This window comes from Oncorhynchus mykiss, chromosome 12, assembly GCF_013265735.2.
Source record: "Oncorhynchus mykiss isolate Arlee chromosome 12, USDA_OmykA_1.1, whole genome shotgun sequence".
In the NCBI taxonomy this organism is placed as follows: Eukaryota; Metazoa; Chordata; class Actinopteri; order Salmoniformes; family Salmonidae; genus Oncorhynchus; species Oncorhynchus mykiss.
This window is the reverse complement of record NC_048576.1, coordinates 9,035,184-9,048,900: the sequence shown is the minus strand read 5'-3', so window position 1 is coordinate 9,048,900 and position 13,717 is coordinate 9,035,184. Positions and strand designations below refer to the sequence as shown.

The 13,717-nt window shown below is 39.6% G+C and overlaps 1 protein-coding gene across 3 annotated transcripts in view; it reads left to right on the top strand.

Moving 5' to 3' along the window:
• Positions 1–11,265, top strand: part of hcn1 (hyperpolarization-activated cyclic nucleotide-gated cation channel 1) — a 168,782-nt gene extending 157,517 nt beyond the window's left edge. Inside the window, exons 8-9 of one of the 3 annotated variants that reach the window (XR_005034826.1) lie at positions 4,678–7,028; positions 7,095–11,265. Coding sequence is in view for 1 of the 3 variants with exons in the window: in NM_001124318.1 (NP_001117790.1) it covers positions 4,678–5,771 (1,094 nt within the window). In the remaining 2 variants the exon portion in view is untranslated. 3 annotated transcript variants of the gene reach the window in all.
• The last annotated feature ends 2,452 nt before the right edge of the window (positions 11,266–13,717 follow it).

The following is a 13,717-nucleotide window of genomic DNA, read 5'->3' as shown; positions in this document are numbered from 1 at the left end:
TATACCTCTGCTTAACCTGGTACTATGTACCAACTATACATCTGCTTAACCTGGTACTATGTACCAACTATACATCTGCTTAACCTGGTACTATGTACCAACTATACATCTGCTTAACCTGGTACTATGTACCAACTATACCTCTGCTTAACCTGGTACTATGTACCAACTATACATCTGCTTAACCTGGTACTATGTACCAACTATACCTCTGCTTAACCTGGTACTATGTACCAACTATACATCTGCTTAACCTGGTACGATGTACCAACTATACGTCTGCTTAACCTGCAGATATGTACCAACTATACATCATACATCTGCTTAACATGGTACTATGTACCAACTATACATCTGCTTAACCTGGTACTATGTACCAACTATACATCTGCTTAACCTGGTACTATGTACAACTATACATCTGCTTAACCTGGTACTATGTACCAACTAAACATCTGCTTAACCTGGTACTATGTACCAACTATACATCTGCTTAACCTGGTACTATGTACCAACTATACGTCTGCTTAACCTGCAGATATGTACCAACTATACATCATACATCTGCTTAACATGGTACTATGCACCAACTATATATCTGCTTAGCCTGGTACTATGTACCAACTATACATCTGCTTAACATGGTACTATGCACCAACTATACATCTGCTTAGCCTGGTACTATGTACCAACTATACATCTGCTTAACCTGGTACTATGCACCAACTATACATCTGCTTAGCCTGGTACTATGTACCAACTATACATCTGCTTAGCCTGGTACTATGTACCAACTATACATCTGCTTAACCTGGTACTATGTACCAACTATACATCTATTTAACCTGGTACTATGCACCAACTATACATCTGCTTAGCCTGGTACTATGTACCAACTATACATCTGCTTAACCTGGTACTATGTACCAACTATACATCTGCTTAACATGGTACTATGTACCAAATACATATATATTTAACCTGGTACTATGTACCAACTATATTTCTGCCTAACTTGCAGATGTGTGCTTTATGACGTGCTCTCTATCAGCGAAGAAGTCCAGTGTTATAGACATACCTGCCAGTATAAAATGTCTGCATCCTTGAATAGTGAAGGTTGTAAGGCCTTAGCACCATTAGCAGTACACAGAGGAAAAGAAAACGTCTCTGTTTAAAAGATTGACGAGCCTTTGTTAAAGCTGCCAGCAGTTCCGGAATCTTAATCTGTCATCCTTACTAACCAAGAGAGTTTCTCAGCAATCGTGAGGAAAAGGTCAACGCTCCAAAAACAAATACATCCTAGAAATAAATCTTTACACCTCTCTTCACTCATAGCCAGTGGGCAGGAGGACTACAGCTATACCATTCTTTTAAAATTAACATCCTAAAGAAATTAATTAGTCAAACATAAAAAAAAGCTTTTGAATATAAACAATATATATATATATATATAAAAAAAATAAGAAGAAATGAATAAACACTGACGATTTTGAGTTGGAATTTTCTTTTTTTTTGTGGTAACTTCATGTCACTAAACTGAACTGCCATTAAATAAATATGGTTTAGTAGTTGGGCCCTATAGTTTTAAGGACTGTGTTGAAACATTTGTAATAGTGGTGGTTGATTCCTTCCAGTGTGTATTCTGTAGTGCATAGCTAACTGTTGTCCTACTGAATGTATAGCCAAGGCGTGAACTCAATGTGTTTTAGAATTATATTATATAATTCTATTTGTGACAATTATTAGAATCTAATACACTTTATTGTTGGGTAGGTACACTCCCCATGAGTATTGATTTTGACAGAGAAGCTAAAACTTTTCATTTGGCTCTATACTCCAGCATTTTGGATGTGAGATCAAATGTTTTGTATGATGCAGCAGTACAGAATGTCACCTTTTATTTGCGGGTATTTTCATACACGCGTACAGTCCATTCGGAAAGTCCTCAGACCCCCTTGACTTTTCGCACATTTTGTTACATTACAGCTTTATTCTAAAATGGATTCAATAATTGTTTCCCTTCATCAATCTATACACAATAGCCCATAATGAGTCCACTTGTGGTAAATTCAGTTGATTGGACAATGATTTGGAAAGGCACACACCTGTCTACATAAGGTCTCACAGTTTACAATGCATGTCAGAGCAAAAACCAAGCCATGATGTCAAAGGAATTGTCTGTAGAGCTCAGAGAAGGGATTGTGTCGGGGCACAGATCAGGGGAAGAGTACCAAAATATTTCGGTAGCATTGAAGATGCTACAGAAGAACACAGTGGAGAACACAGTGGTCTCCATCATCAGCTGGACGCCCGGCCAAACTGAGCAGTCGCGAGAGAAGGGCCTTGGTCAGGGAGGTGACCAAGAACCCGATGGTCACTCTGACAGAGCTCCAGAGTTCCTATGTGGAGATGGGAGAACCTGCCAGAAGGACAACCATCTCTGCAGCACTCCACCAATCAGGCCTTTATGGTAGAGTGGCCAGACGGAAGCCACTCCTCAGTAAAAGGCCCATGCAGCCCACTTGGAGTTTGCCAAAAGGCACCTAAAGGACTCTCAGACCATGAGAAACAAGATTCTCTGGTCTGATGAAACCAAGATTGAACTCTTTGGCCTGTATGCCAAGCGTTGCATCTAGAGGAAACCTGGCACCATCCCTACGGTGAAGCATGGTGGTGGCAGCATCATGCTGTGGGGTATGTTTTTCAGCGGCAGGGACTGGGACACTAGTCAGGATTGAGGGAAAGATGAACGGAGCAAAGTACAGAGAGATCCTTGATGAAAACCTGCTCCAGAGTGCTCAGGACTAGGGTGAAGGTTCACCTTTCAACAGGACAACGACCCTAAGCACACAACCAAGACAATGCAGGAGAGACTTCTGAATGTCCTTGAGCTGCTCAGCCAGAGCCCGGACTTGAATGGGAGAAACTCCCCAATTACAGGTTTGCCAAGCTTGTGACGTCATACCCAAGAAGACTCGAGGCTGTAATCACTGCCAAAGGTTCTTCAACACAGTACTGAGTAAAGGGTCTATGTAAATGTGATATTTCAGTTTTTAATATTTAATACATTTGCAAAAATGTCTAAAATCCTGTTTTTGCTTTGTCATTATGGGATATTGTGTTCTAGATTGATGAGGGGAAAAAACGATTCAACAAAACGTAACAAAATGTGGAAAAAGTCAAGGGGTCTGAATACTTTCCAAATGCACAGTACCAGTCAAAAGTTTGGACACACCTACTCATTCAAGGGTTTTTCTTTATTTTTACTATGTTCTACATTGTAGAATAATAGTGAAGACATCGAAACTATAAAATAACACATATGGAATAATGTAGTAACCACAAAAGTGTTAAACAAACCAAAATATATTTTTGATTTTAGATTCTTTAAAGTAGCCACCCTTTGCCTTGATGACATCTTTGCACACTCTTAGCATTCTCTTTACCAGCTTCATGAGAAATGCTTTCCAATGATAGTCCCACTAAGCTCAAACCAGATGGGATGGCGTATCGCTGAAGAATGCTTTGGTAGTCATGCTGGTTAAGTGTGCCTTGAATTCTAAATAAATCACTGAGTGTCACCAGCAAGGCACCCCCACACAATCACACCTACTCCTCCATGCTTCACGGTGGGAAGCACACGTGCGGCGATCATCCGTTCACCTACTCAGGGTCTCACGAAGACACATCGGTTGGAACCAAAAACCTCAAATCTGTGAAAAATGTATTTGGGCTGCAATCTGAGGTGCAGTTTCTCTATTGAACTTATCCTCTGCAGGAAAGGTAACTCTGGGTCTTCCTTTCCTGTGGCGGTCCTCATGAGAGCCAGTTTCATCATAGCGCTTGATGGTGTTTGCGACTGCACTTCAAGAAACTTTCAAAGTTCTTTACATTGTCCGGTTTGACTGACCTTCATGTTTTAAAGTAATGATGGACTGGCATTTGTCTTTGCTTATTTGAGCTGTTCTTGCTATAATATGGACTTGGTCTTTTACCAAATAGGGCTATCTTCTGTATACCAACCCTACTTTGTCACAACACAACTGATTGTCTCAAATGCATTAAGGAAAGACATTTCACAAATTAACTTTTAACAAGGTACACCTGTTAATTGAAATGCATTCCAGGTGACTACCTCATGAAGCTGGTTGAGAGAATGCCAAGAATGTGCAAAGCTGTCATCAAGGCAAAGGGTGGCTACTTTGAAGAATCTCAAATATACAATATATTTTGATTTGTTTAACCCTTTTTTATGGTTACTACATGATTCCATATGTGTTATTTCAAAGTTTTGAAGTTTTCACTAGTATTCTACAATGTAGAAAATAGTAAAAATAAAGAAAAACCCTTGAATGAGTAGGTGTGTCCAAAATTTTGACTGGTAATGTTTGTTAAATCTTAATACTAATATATATCTATATGAATATATTACCTTTCACCTACTACCTCTTAGTATCTTAAAACTCAATGTACTAGATATCAACTATGTACAGTAGTTTGGTAATACAGCATTCTCACTCAGATGTCCTCATACTCATACCATAGTCACTCTCATTTCTACTCACTGTTACCCCATAACAACCCACACCATAACATCCACCCTGCGGTGTGTTAATATGCTACCATGTCTATCACGTCTTAAGTCAACCTAACCTCTAACTGATCTCCTCCTAACAGGGAAGAAGAACAGCCTGCTCCTCCAGAAGTTCCAGAAGGATCTGAACGCTGGGGTGTTCAACACGCAGGAGAACGAAATACTGAAGCAGATAATCCGTCAGGACAGGGAGATGGTGATGATGGTGGACCGCAAGCAGTCGGTCACAGGGATGTCGGTCACAGGGATGTCGGTCACAGGGATGAACACCACCCCGATATCTGGAAACTCCATCATTAACTCGCCGGCTCAGCCGCCCTACACCACTGCCCTGGGCAACAACCAGTTCCAGCAGTCAGCCACCTCTTTGACCTACAGCGCTTCGGCCGTCACCGCTCCCTCCTCCGCAGCCACCGCCCGCATCCTGCCTGCCTCGGCGCAGGGTGTCTATCCCGTCCCCAGCGTCATCCACGGCAACCTGAACTCATCCTCGCCCGTCCCCCAGACTCCCCTCTCTCTCCATCAGCAAGGGTCCATCATGTCCCCGGTATCCTTCACCACGGCGGTGTGCAGTCCACCCGTGCAGACCCCTGGGCTGGCGGGCCGCAGCTTCCAGTACGGCTCGCCCACCGCCTCCCAGCTCTCCCTTATCCAGCAGCCGCTGCCTACTGCCCTACCACCGCAGCAACCACTACCACAGCCACAGCAACCAGGAGGAGCAGCGGCCTCCTCAGCAACACAACAACCACAACAACAGCAGCAAGTCCCGTCACCTCAGAGGAGTGACAGCCTCCACAAGGCCAGCCATGCTCTCCAGTCGGGAAGCCTGAGTCGAGACGTGCGCCACCTCTCTGCCTCCCAGCCCTCCCTGCCCCACGACACGTCCCTGGGGCCCCGAGCGCACCCTGCAGCGTCCGGGGACTCCCTGGCCTCCATTGCCCCGCCGGTGGCTGCGGTCCAGGGTATGGGTATACAGAGCGGTCTCCGCACCACAGTGCCCCAGAGGGTCAACCTGTTCCGCCAGATGTCATCAGGAGCGTTGCCTCCGGTGCGAGCGGTGTCCTCTGCAGCCCAGCACAGGGATTCCACTGGTTCTAGGAGAGATTCTAGAAGAGATTCTACCTTAAGCAGTACAGAGACTGAGCAAGATAAGATGCGGTTCGCATCAAATTTATGATCCCATTTTTCTTTTTTTTAAACTTCTGTTTAATTTAATTTTTAAATGGAGATACAAAAAAAAAAGATAAAGATGAACTTGAGTATTTTTTTGTTTTCTCAAAAATTTTCTTCAGAAAAAAAAATTAGCCTAAAGGAATTCCTGTACAGACTGCCCTTGTATTATATTTTAGACACATTTTCTCCCTACATTTAAGAATGTATATTAAATAAATATATATATATATATATGTGTGTAAATCCAACTAGAATATTTGGCAAAGACTATTTAAAAGCTCTAGTATATAAACATGAGTCTTCCTTTCCAAAAAAATATAAATATAGATATCAAATGTATGGAGAGAGGGGGGGGGGTTGTTTGTTATTTTCTGTTTTTGTAAACTGGAATGCATCGTGATGAATCCTGACAGATGACATTTGGATTTTTTTTTTTTTTTTTGTACCTGCGAGAAGAGGAAGTAAAATATCTTCTCACATTACGCAGCTTTGTCACCACTGTGGAATAACTGACGCAAGCGAACCTTGATACTGTCAAAAAAAAAGAAAAGCACACACTCAAACATAAATCTAATGACAGAACTTGTGGGACCTTAATCTTAGCAATCAACACAGGTACAATAGCTAGGTGTTCCATTGCTCTCAGCAATACATCCTCTTGAGCCACAGTGTCCTCACACAGTGGTCGGTGAACACCACGACAGTGTTATGGGTCCAAAGGAATGATGTAAATAGAAGTGATGCTCTTTTTTTGTTTCTAGAAGGATGATGTTGTGAGCGAAGAATGGATGATGCTGTTTTTAGTCCTAATTTCAGACAGTGATAGACGTTATGTAATGTTGCTTAACAAAACTATGTGTACATTTATAATATTTATAAACTAAAGATTATCACCATTATGCAATAGACTGTGATATAAAGATTATCTATATGTGTGTTGTAAATAGTTTTGTAGATCTAGTATTTACAGATACTGTGTGGTGCATTCTCAATCATAACAATGTCTTACTTCTTTCAGGAACCTTGATATCTTCATCATCATCTATATGTGAGAAAAAAAGTTAATAAGTGACAACAATGCATATATTCATTAGAGATAAGAAAACCTTAACGCAATAGCAAGCACTACTTGACACTGAGAAATGCCTGTCATACTGAGAATCTTCATTAGTCTGCATAGTCCTTGTTTCTTTCTTCATTTTAACCATCTAGCAAGCAAAAGAGAAGCGAATGAGGGATTAAATATTTTTTTAACGCTGAGGTTACAACACTTTTCAACACATTTAACGCTGAGGTTACAACACTTTTCAACACATTTAATGCTGAGGTTACAACACTTTTCAACACATTTAACACTGAGGTTACAACACTTTTCAACACATTTTAACACTGAGGTTACAACACTTTTCAACACATTTAACACTGAGGTTACAACACTTTTCAACACATTTAACACTGAGGTTACAACACTTTTCAACACATTTAACACTGAGGTTACAACACTTTTCAACACATTTAACACTGAGGTTACAACACTTTTCAACACATTTAACACTGAGGTTTTAACACTTTTCAACACATTTAACACTGAGGTTTCAACACTTTTCAACACATTTAACACTGAGGTTACAACACTTTTCAACACATTTAACACTGAGGTTTCAACACTTTTCAACACATTTTAACACTGAGGTTACAACACTTTTCAACACATTTAACACTGAGGTTACAACACTTTTCAACACATTTAACACTGAGGTTACAACACTTTTCAACACATTTAACACTGAGGTTTTAACACTTTTCAACACATTTAACACTGAGGTTTCAACACTTTTCAACACATTTAACACTGAGGTTACAACACTTTTCAACACATTTAACACTGAGGTTTCAACACTTTTCAACACATTTTAACACTGAGGTTACAACACTTTTCAACACATTTAACACTGAGGTTACAACACTTTTCAACACATTTAACACTGAGGTTTCAACACTTTTCAACACATTTGTAGCATGGACTCCGTAACACCTGTTACTATACACTTCAAACACGTCTCCCCTGTACGTACATCTCCTTTGCAACCATGTTATTTGTAGAGATGCTATATTTTACTTCAGTCACACGCTACACAATACAGTAATACCCTTTTACAGTGTGTTTTTCTTACTGTGGGTGTGCCGGGTGAGTAAACCTACCCATTCCTTACAGCAATTAAGAGTTATTGTATGTTTGACTACCCATACACAATGTGACACTTTAGAATTACTGTAAATATGAATCATTGTTGAATCTATCATATCTTGACTCCAAATTATTTAGTTAGTTTTGACATCTTTTGATTTCCGAGGGTACGGATGGCCTGTTTGGATGGTTTAGACAGGCTTTCTGTTTTTTTTTTTTTATGTCTTTTTCATATTTCATTTCATTGACTCACCTTCCATATCATGTTTTCAAATAATGTGATCGTCTAGTGTGGCAGTGGAATGGAAAGGAAAGTTTTCATACCGACAGAAAATTTATAAATTCAGTCTTTTTCTGCAATACGCCCATCTGCTGTAGGTTTGCAATCATGACGTATGAATTTTCCAGTCAAAGTTAATGTTGAAGAAGACTGACATGACCTTTTCCAGACACCTCTCTTTTTGAGTAGGTCATGTTATAAGTCAAGTGTTTGGGCCCCGTTTTAAAAACAATCACCGTGTGTGAATCAGAGCGAGAGTAACATATGCTGGGTTGCATTAAGGTTTCTGTCTCTTGTGTGTCTGAATCCATCATAGTAACTGTAACAATATCAACAAAATTACAATGTTTAAGCTTATTTATTTTGTGTCCTGGGGGGGGGGGGGGGGGGGGTCCAGAAATGTGACTAAACTTTGAGACAATTCATTAAGGTCAGTCATTCTAACACAGCTTACCCTCATGTGGTTGCAGACTATTTGACATGCTTATGAATTGATGTGTATGTTTGCTAGAGACCCCCCCCCCTGTATTGTGTATAGTAACCATGTGAGTAATTAGTATGATATGTTCCTCACAGACAACCACCTCTCATGGTTTTAGAGTCACAATCTTCATGGCGGCAAACATGCTCCATCAGTCGGCTCTGAGTATCTAAGCCCCCCCCCTCCCTTCTTAGAGATACACCTAAAAAAGATGAGCAGTGCTTCAATACAGACAACGTGTGTGAACATTCTTCCGATAGAGTCCACCCCCCCCAAAAAAAAAAAAATGTCTCATAAAAAGCATGCACTTCTCACAAATACTTAAAAAGATACTATATACAAAACGGTTAACGTTAAATGTACTGTGAGATTATGTTTTCATTGTCTGTCTAGACGTTATTTGTGTGCAACGAAAGCGTTAACATTTTCACAAAAGGACACTTAAGTATTTGTGCCTAAAACTGTAGCCATGTCATTTACTTCTTTTTTGTTTGTTTTGAGTGGGAGGAGCTATAATGTGCATATGCACCTATACAACACATATATTACTTATCATATGTGTTCTATGTTTCAATATTATTATTTTTTTGAGAGGAAGATGTAACCAATGAAGATGATGGCCAAATGTCTCAGTTTAACAATTGGAATCTTTGAAGACAATTGCGAACTTCTATGAAAAGGCTCTCTCATTCTGATATAGAACTCTCTGAATTACAGTAATGACTAGTACAGTCTCTACAGAACTGGGAGGATACTAACACGTCGACGAGACATTGTAAAAAAATTTGAAGCACCTTTTGTAACTTCCTTTGTAGCTAGCCACTGATGTTTTGTTGATTGTTAATGTTGCGCGGAATGAAACTGGCCAAAGCAAAACATTCAAAGTAATTTTCTTTGTTTTGAATTGCACTTTCTGATGAAAGAAAAATACGATACAGACTCTTCAGTCGGTTATTTTAAGTGAATAGAAGGTTTAAAGGGAGACGTATGATCTAGATTGGAACTCTCTAAACATGGAGAAATGTTCTATTCCAAGACTGCTTAATCCTGATCTGCCATGGTGAATGTATTCATGGGTTGCACCTCCGTCTCGTCGTTGCCATTGTAAACGTTTTACAGACGCCGCAGCCATACTGGTGCCCAAAAAGGACAGTCATGCCCAGTCATTCTGAACGGGGCTAATGACTGTTTCATCTAAATTACACTATAGTGGCCGGGAAATACGATGACATTACTAAAGTAGGCAAATGTTTAGTAGGAATCAGCTTTGCCATCGTCATTAATGTAGTCAAACTTACTTTAGACAGATGACAATGTTGTCATTAGCTAGCAAAGATTGTCCAAAATAGTTAGCAAAGCTAACTTTAGCTAGCTTAATTCCGGTGGTCTCCCCTCAATCTTAGCTAGCTAGCTAATGTTACACCGCATCTAAAGTCAATCTGGTGACACCATTTTCTCCTTATTTCGCCAGGTAAATTGACTGAAAACAAATGTTCATTTACAGCAATGACCTGGGGAATAGTTACAAGGTAGAGAAAGGGGGGTGAATGAGCCAATTGGACAATGATGACAAACCTGCAAATGATTTGCCTCTACAAATGTCATTGTATTTCCAAGCCACTGTCATTGCACATTTGATGAAATCTTCATCAGAGCCAATTGACAATGCATTGAGTAGAGCGCTCGGTCGGGCATCAGTCCTAAAACGAACGTTCAAAACAACATTGTGACGAAATTTGCAACCCACGAATAGGAACTATTCCACGGTTCGGATGGATAGCAGCGCTGTTGGTTTGTGCTGTTTTTGACACTTGCCTTTGGAGGGGAAAGCTTCCCAGCTATGTGCTTTTTTTCTCTCACAATAATTCCGACCACAGCTGTCTAGCATTCTGGAATGGGCATTATGACGTATGTAGTACAACACGAACGGACGAATCAGCTTACAGTTTTAGCAGTATGGAGAACTCTCAATTAACCAGCACATATATTTGTACATTTATTTTGTTGTGTTTTTAAATAAAAATTGCTAAAATGAACCAAGCCCAGTGCCCAGAGAAAGGAAACTAGGGTCTTTATTCACAAAGCCTCTCAGAGTAGGACTGCTGACCTAGTATTAGTTTGACCTTTTGGATAAATTCATGTGATTATTTGGACAAAAGGAAAAACTGATTTTAGATCAGTACCCCTAAACTGTTGTTTTGTGAATACGGGCCCTGGACTTTTGGGTTCTGAACCTTGACAGTGCAGGTGTAATATGTTAACTGATAATGTGCGATAATGTTCATCTTGGAGAGATTATGGTGTAGATAATGCTGTAAGTTACGAGCCACACGTACGTTCCTCTTAAACCCCGCTGACAGATTCATGTTAATAAAACAAGCTTGGTAAAAAATGAACAGTTAGTTGGTTACTTGACACAGAGTTCTTACAACTATATGCAGACAAATGGTGTTTGTCAAAAAAATTATTTTGATTTCTGTTTGAATTTTGTTTTGTTTGTAAATAATAAACCTTTAACATGTAGAAAATAAAAGACATATTGTCATTTAGCTGCTGAGTTTACGTGTAATTTTGTTTCTGAATGTTTCTAGACAGACAGACAGACAGACAGATAATCTTGACAATGATCTCAATCGATCAATCATCTCACAGGTCACCGCATCAGTGACTTCACTCATTTTCTCCCTTCCTATTTAACACAACTAAAGAGGGAGAGATGACTGATAGAATGGGGTGGTTGGATAGAGTGATGATGGAGGAGGAGGTAGGTGGTGGTGGATGGATAAATGATTGAGAGAGAGGAGGGTGGTAGGAGGAAGGAATGGAGGGATGATATAATGAAGGAGGATGGGCATCAGGAATAGAGCTTGTCAGTAGTTACCGTGGAGATGAGTGATGGCTTTTCTGGGGCTCTGGGGTTTTCCATTCGTTACCCCATAATACAGTTATCACTTATAAAGTATTCATACATTAAGACAGATTCCCCTCCACCTGACAATGCACTTCGGCTGAGGACAGACCAGGGGACCAGTATATTGTGACTCATGTACCTGGAGGTGTGCTGTAACTGCTACTTTATTGGTAAACATATCATTAATCATATATTACACTATATATTGAAAAAGGTGTCATTTGGTACACATGCAGTGACTCATATACCTGGAGGTGTACTATAACTGGGGCGGCAGGGTAGCCAGGAGCGTTGGACTAGTAACCGGAAGGTTGCAAGTTCAAACCCCAGAGCTGACAAGGTAACAATCTGTCGTTCTGCCCCTGAACAAGGTAGTTAACCCACTGTTCCTAGGCCATCATTGTAAATAAGAATTTGTTCTTAACTGACTTGCCTAGTTTTTAAAAATAAATGTAATTAAAGAAAGGTAAAATAACTGCTACTTTATTGGTAAACAAAATATTCATCTTGCAGGGTTAACAGCTATCAAATTAGTTTTTTTCAGAGATATAAACAATACTGATTGAGTATACAATATTGTATATTTTTATGCTACTATATTTGACAAAGTAGTGAGTCATCTACAATGGAAGTGCACTGAAACAGTGCTGCTCTATAGGAAAACAGAGCTTCACACTCGGGTGATGACAGATATCCTATGATATTGTCACGAGTCTAAGTACATTAGATTATATTGATTGTAATATGTATTATAGAGGCTATATGTAATATGATTCTATATACACTCATGTATTTTATGAGCTAAGGAATACATTTGTATGTAAATGTAACTCTTGAAATCTGAACGGATGGTCTGTTTATAGTTAACGCTGCGCCGAGATGGTAAGTTATCTTGTGTTGAAGAAAATAAACTGGTTTCCGGTTACGAGTTGGGCTTACTGGGGTTATTCTCAAGTCAGGTACGAGTCAGCTGATTTACTCCTTCATTCTCAATGGAACACTGCCCTCAATTAAAGACATTCAAGTTGCATTAAATGTGTGTAATAGTATACACACAGTGGGATTAATGTTTTATTATCGGGTTGTTGAGTAACTAATGCTGCTCCTGGCACCGTTGCCTATAAATATCAGAGAGACAATGAACAGCTTCTGAAATGTTTTAAATATTCATAGTTATTATCATTTGTGGTAATTAGATTCTTCAGAAGGTTGAAAGGCCAGCTGGATCTGGATGGCATAGCAGTGTGAGGGAATGGAGAATTCGAGGTTTCAAATACCTTTATGAAATTCATCCTGCTGTAAAGCTTTCCCACTCACACACAGAGGAATCACAGCAGACTGATTTGTGTTGTAGTTACGTTGCTCCCTTTGTAAATTACAAACTAAATGATTGTTGATAATCCCAGAAAATCAAGTCACGCTATGTGATCATTTGGTTGACCTTATACTTGAATGTGTATTATGTAATGTAGTGAGTGGTACATGGCTTTAGTGTAACGTACTTTGACCTAAAGCACATGGATATGACTGACTAACCATGTGTTTTTACTAGGGCTGTTAAACGATTCAAACATTTGGTATGATTCGTCCCATTTCTATACGTTTTTCAAATTTGACACTAACTAAAGATGTTTCAATTTAAAACACTACATTTGCTTATAGTATAATATATTTTGATCAGGCCTGTAGGGGAAGAAAACACAAAATAAACTGTATTGTAAGACAATAACAACAGATCAGGTCTGAGTTGATGTATAATATCATAAAGCTAAAGCTAGCCTTGGCTACTTCTTATCCCTGTTCTTCAACATTCTTTAAAGTTTTATTTACATTTTTTATTCCACCTTTATTTAACCAGGTAGGCCAGTTGAGAACAAGTTCTCATTTGCAACTGCGACCTGGCCAAGATAAAGCATAGCAATTTGACACCGTAATGCGTGTAGATGGGAGGCGAAGTCGAGTGCAGGAGAGCGGAGTGTAATAAACAGGCGCACTTTAATACCGGTTCCCAAATGACAGCACATAACACATACAAGTACCAAAAACACGATCTAAAACAAAAGTGCAACGCCTGACAATCATCCACGTAA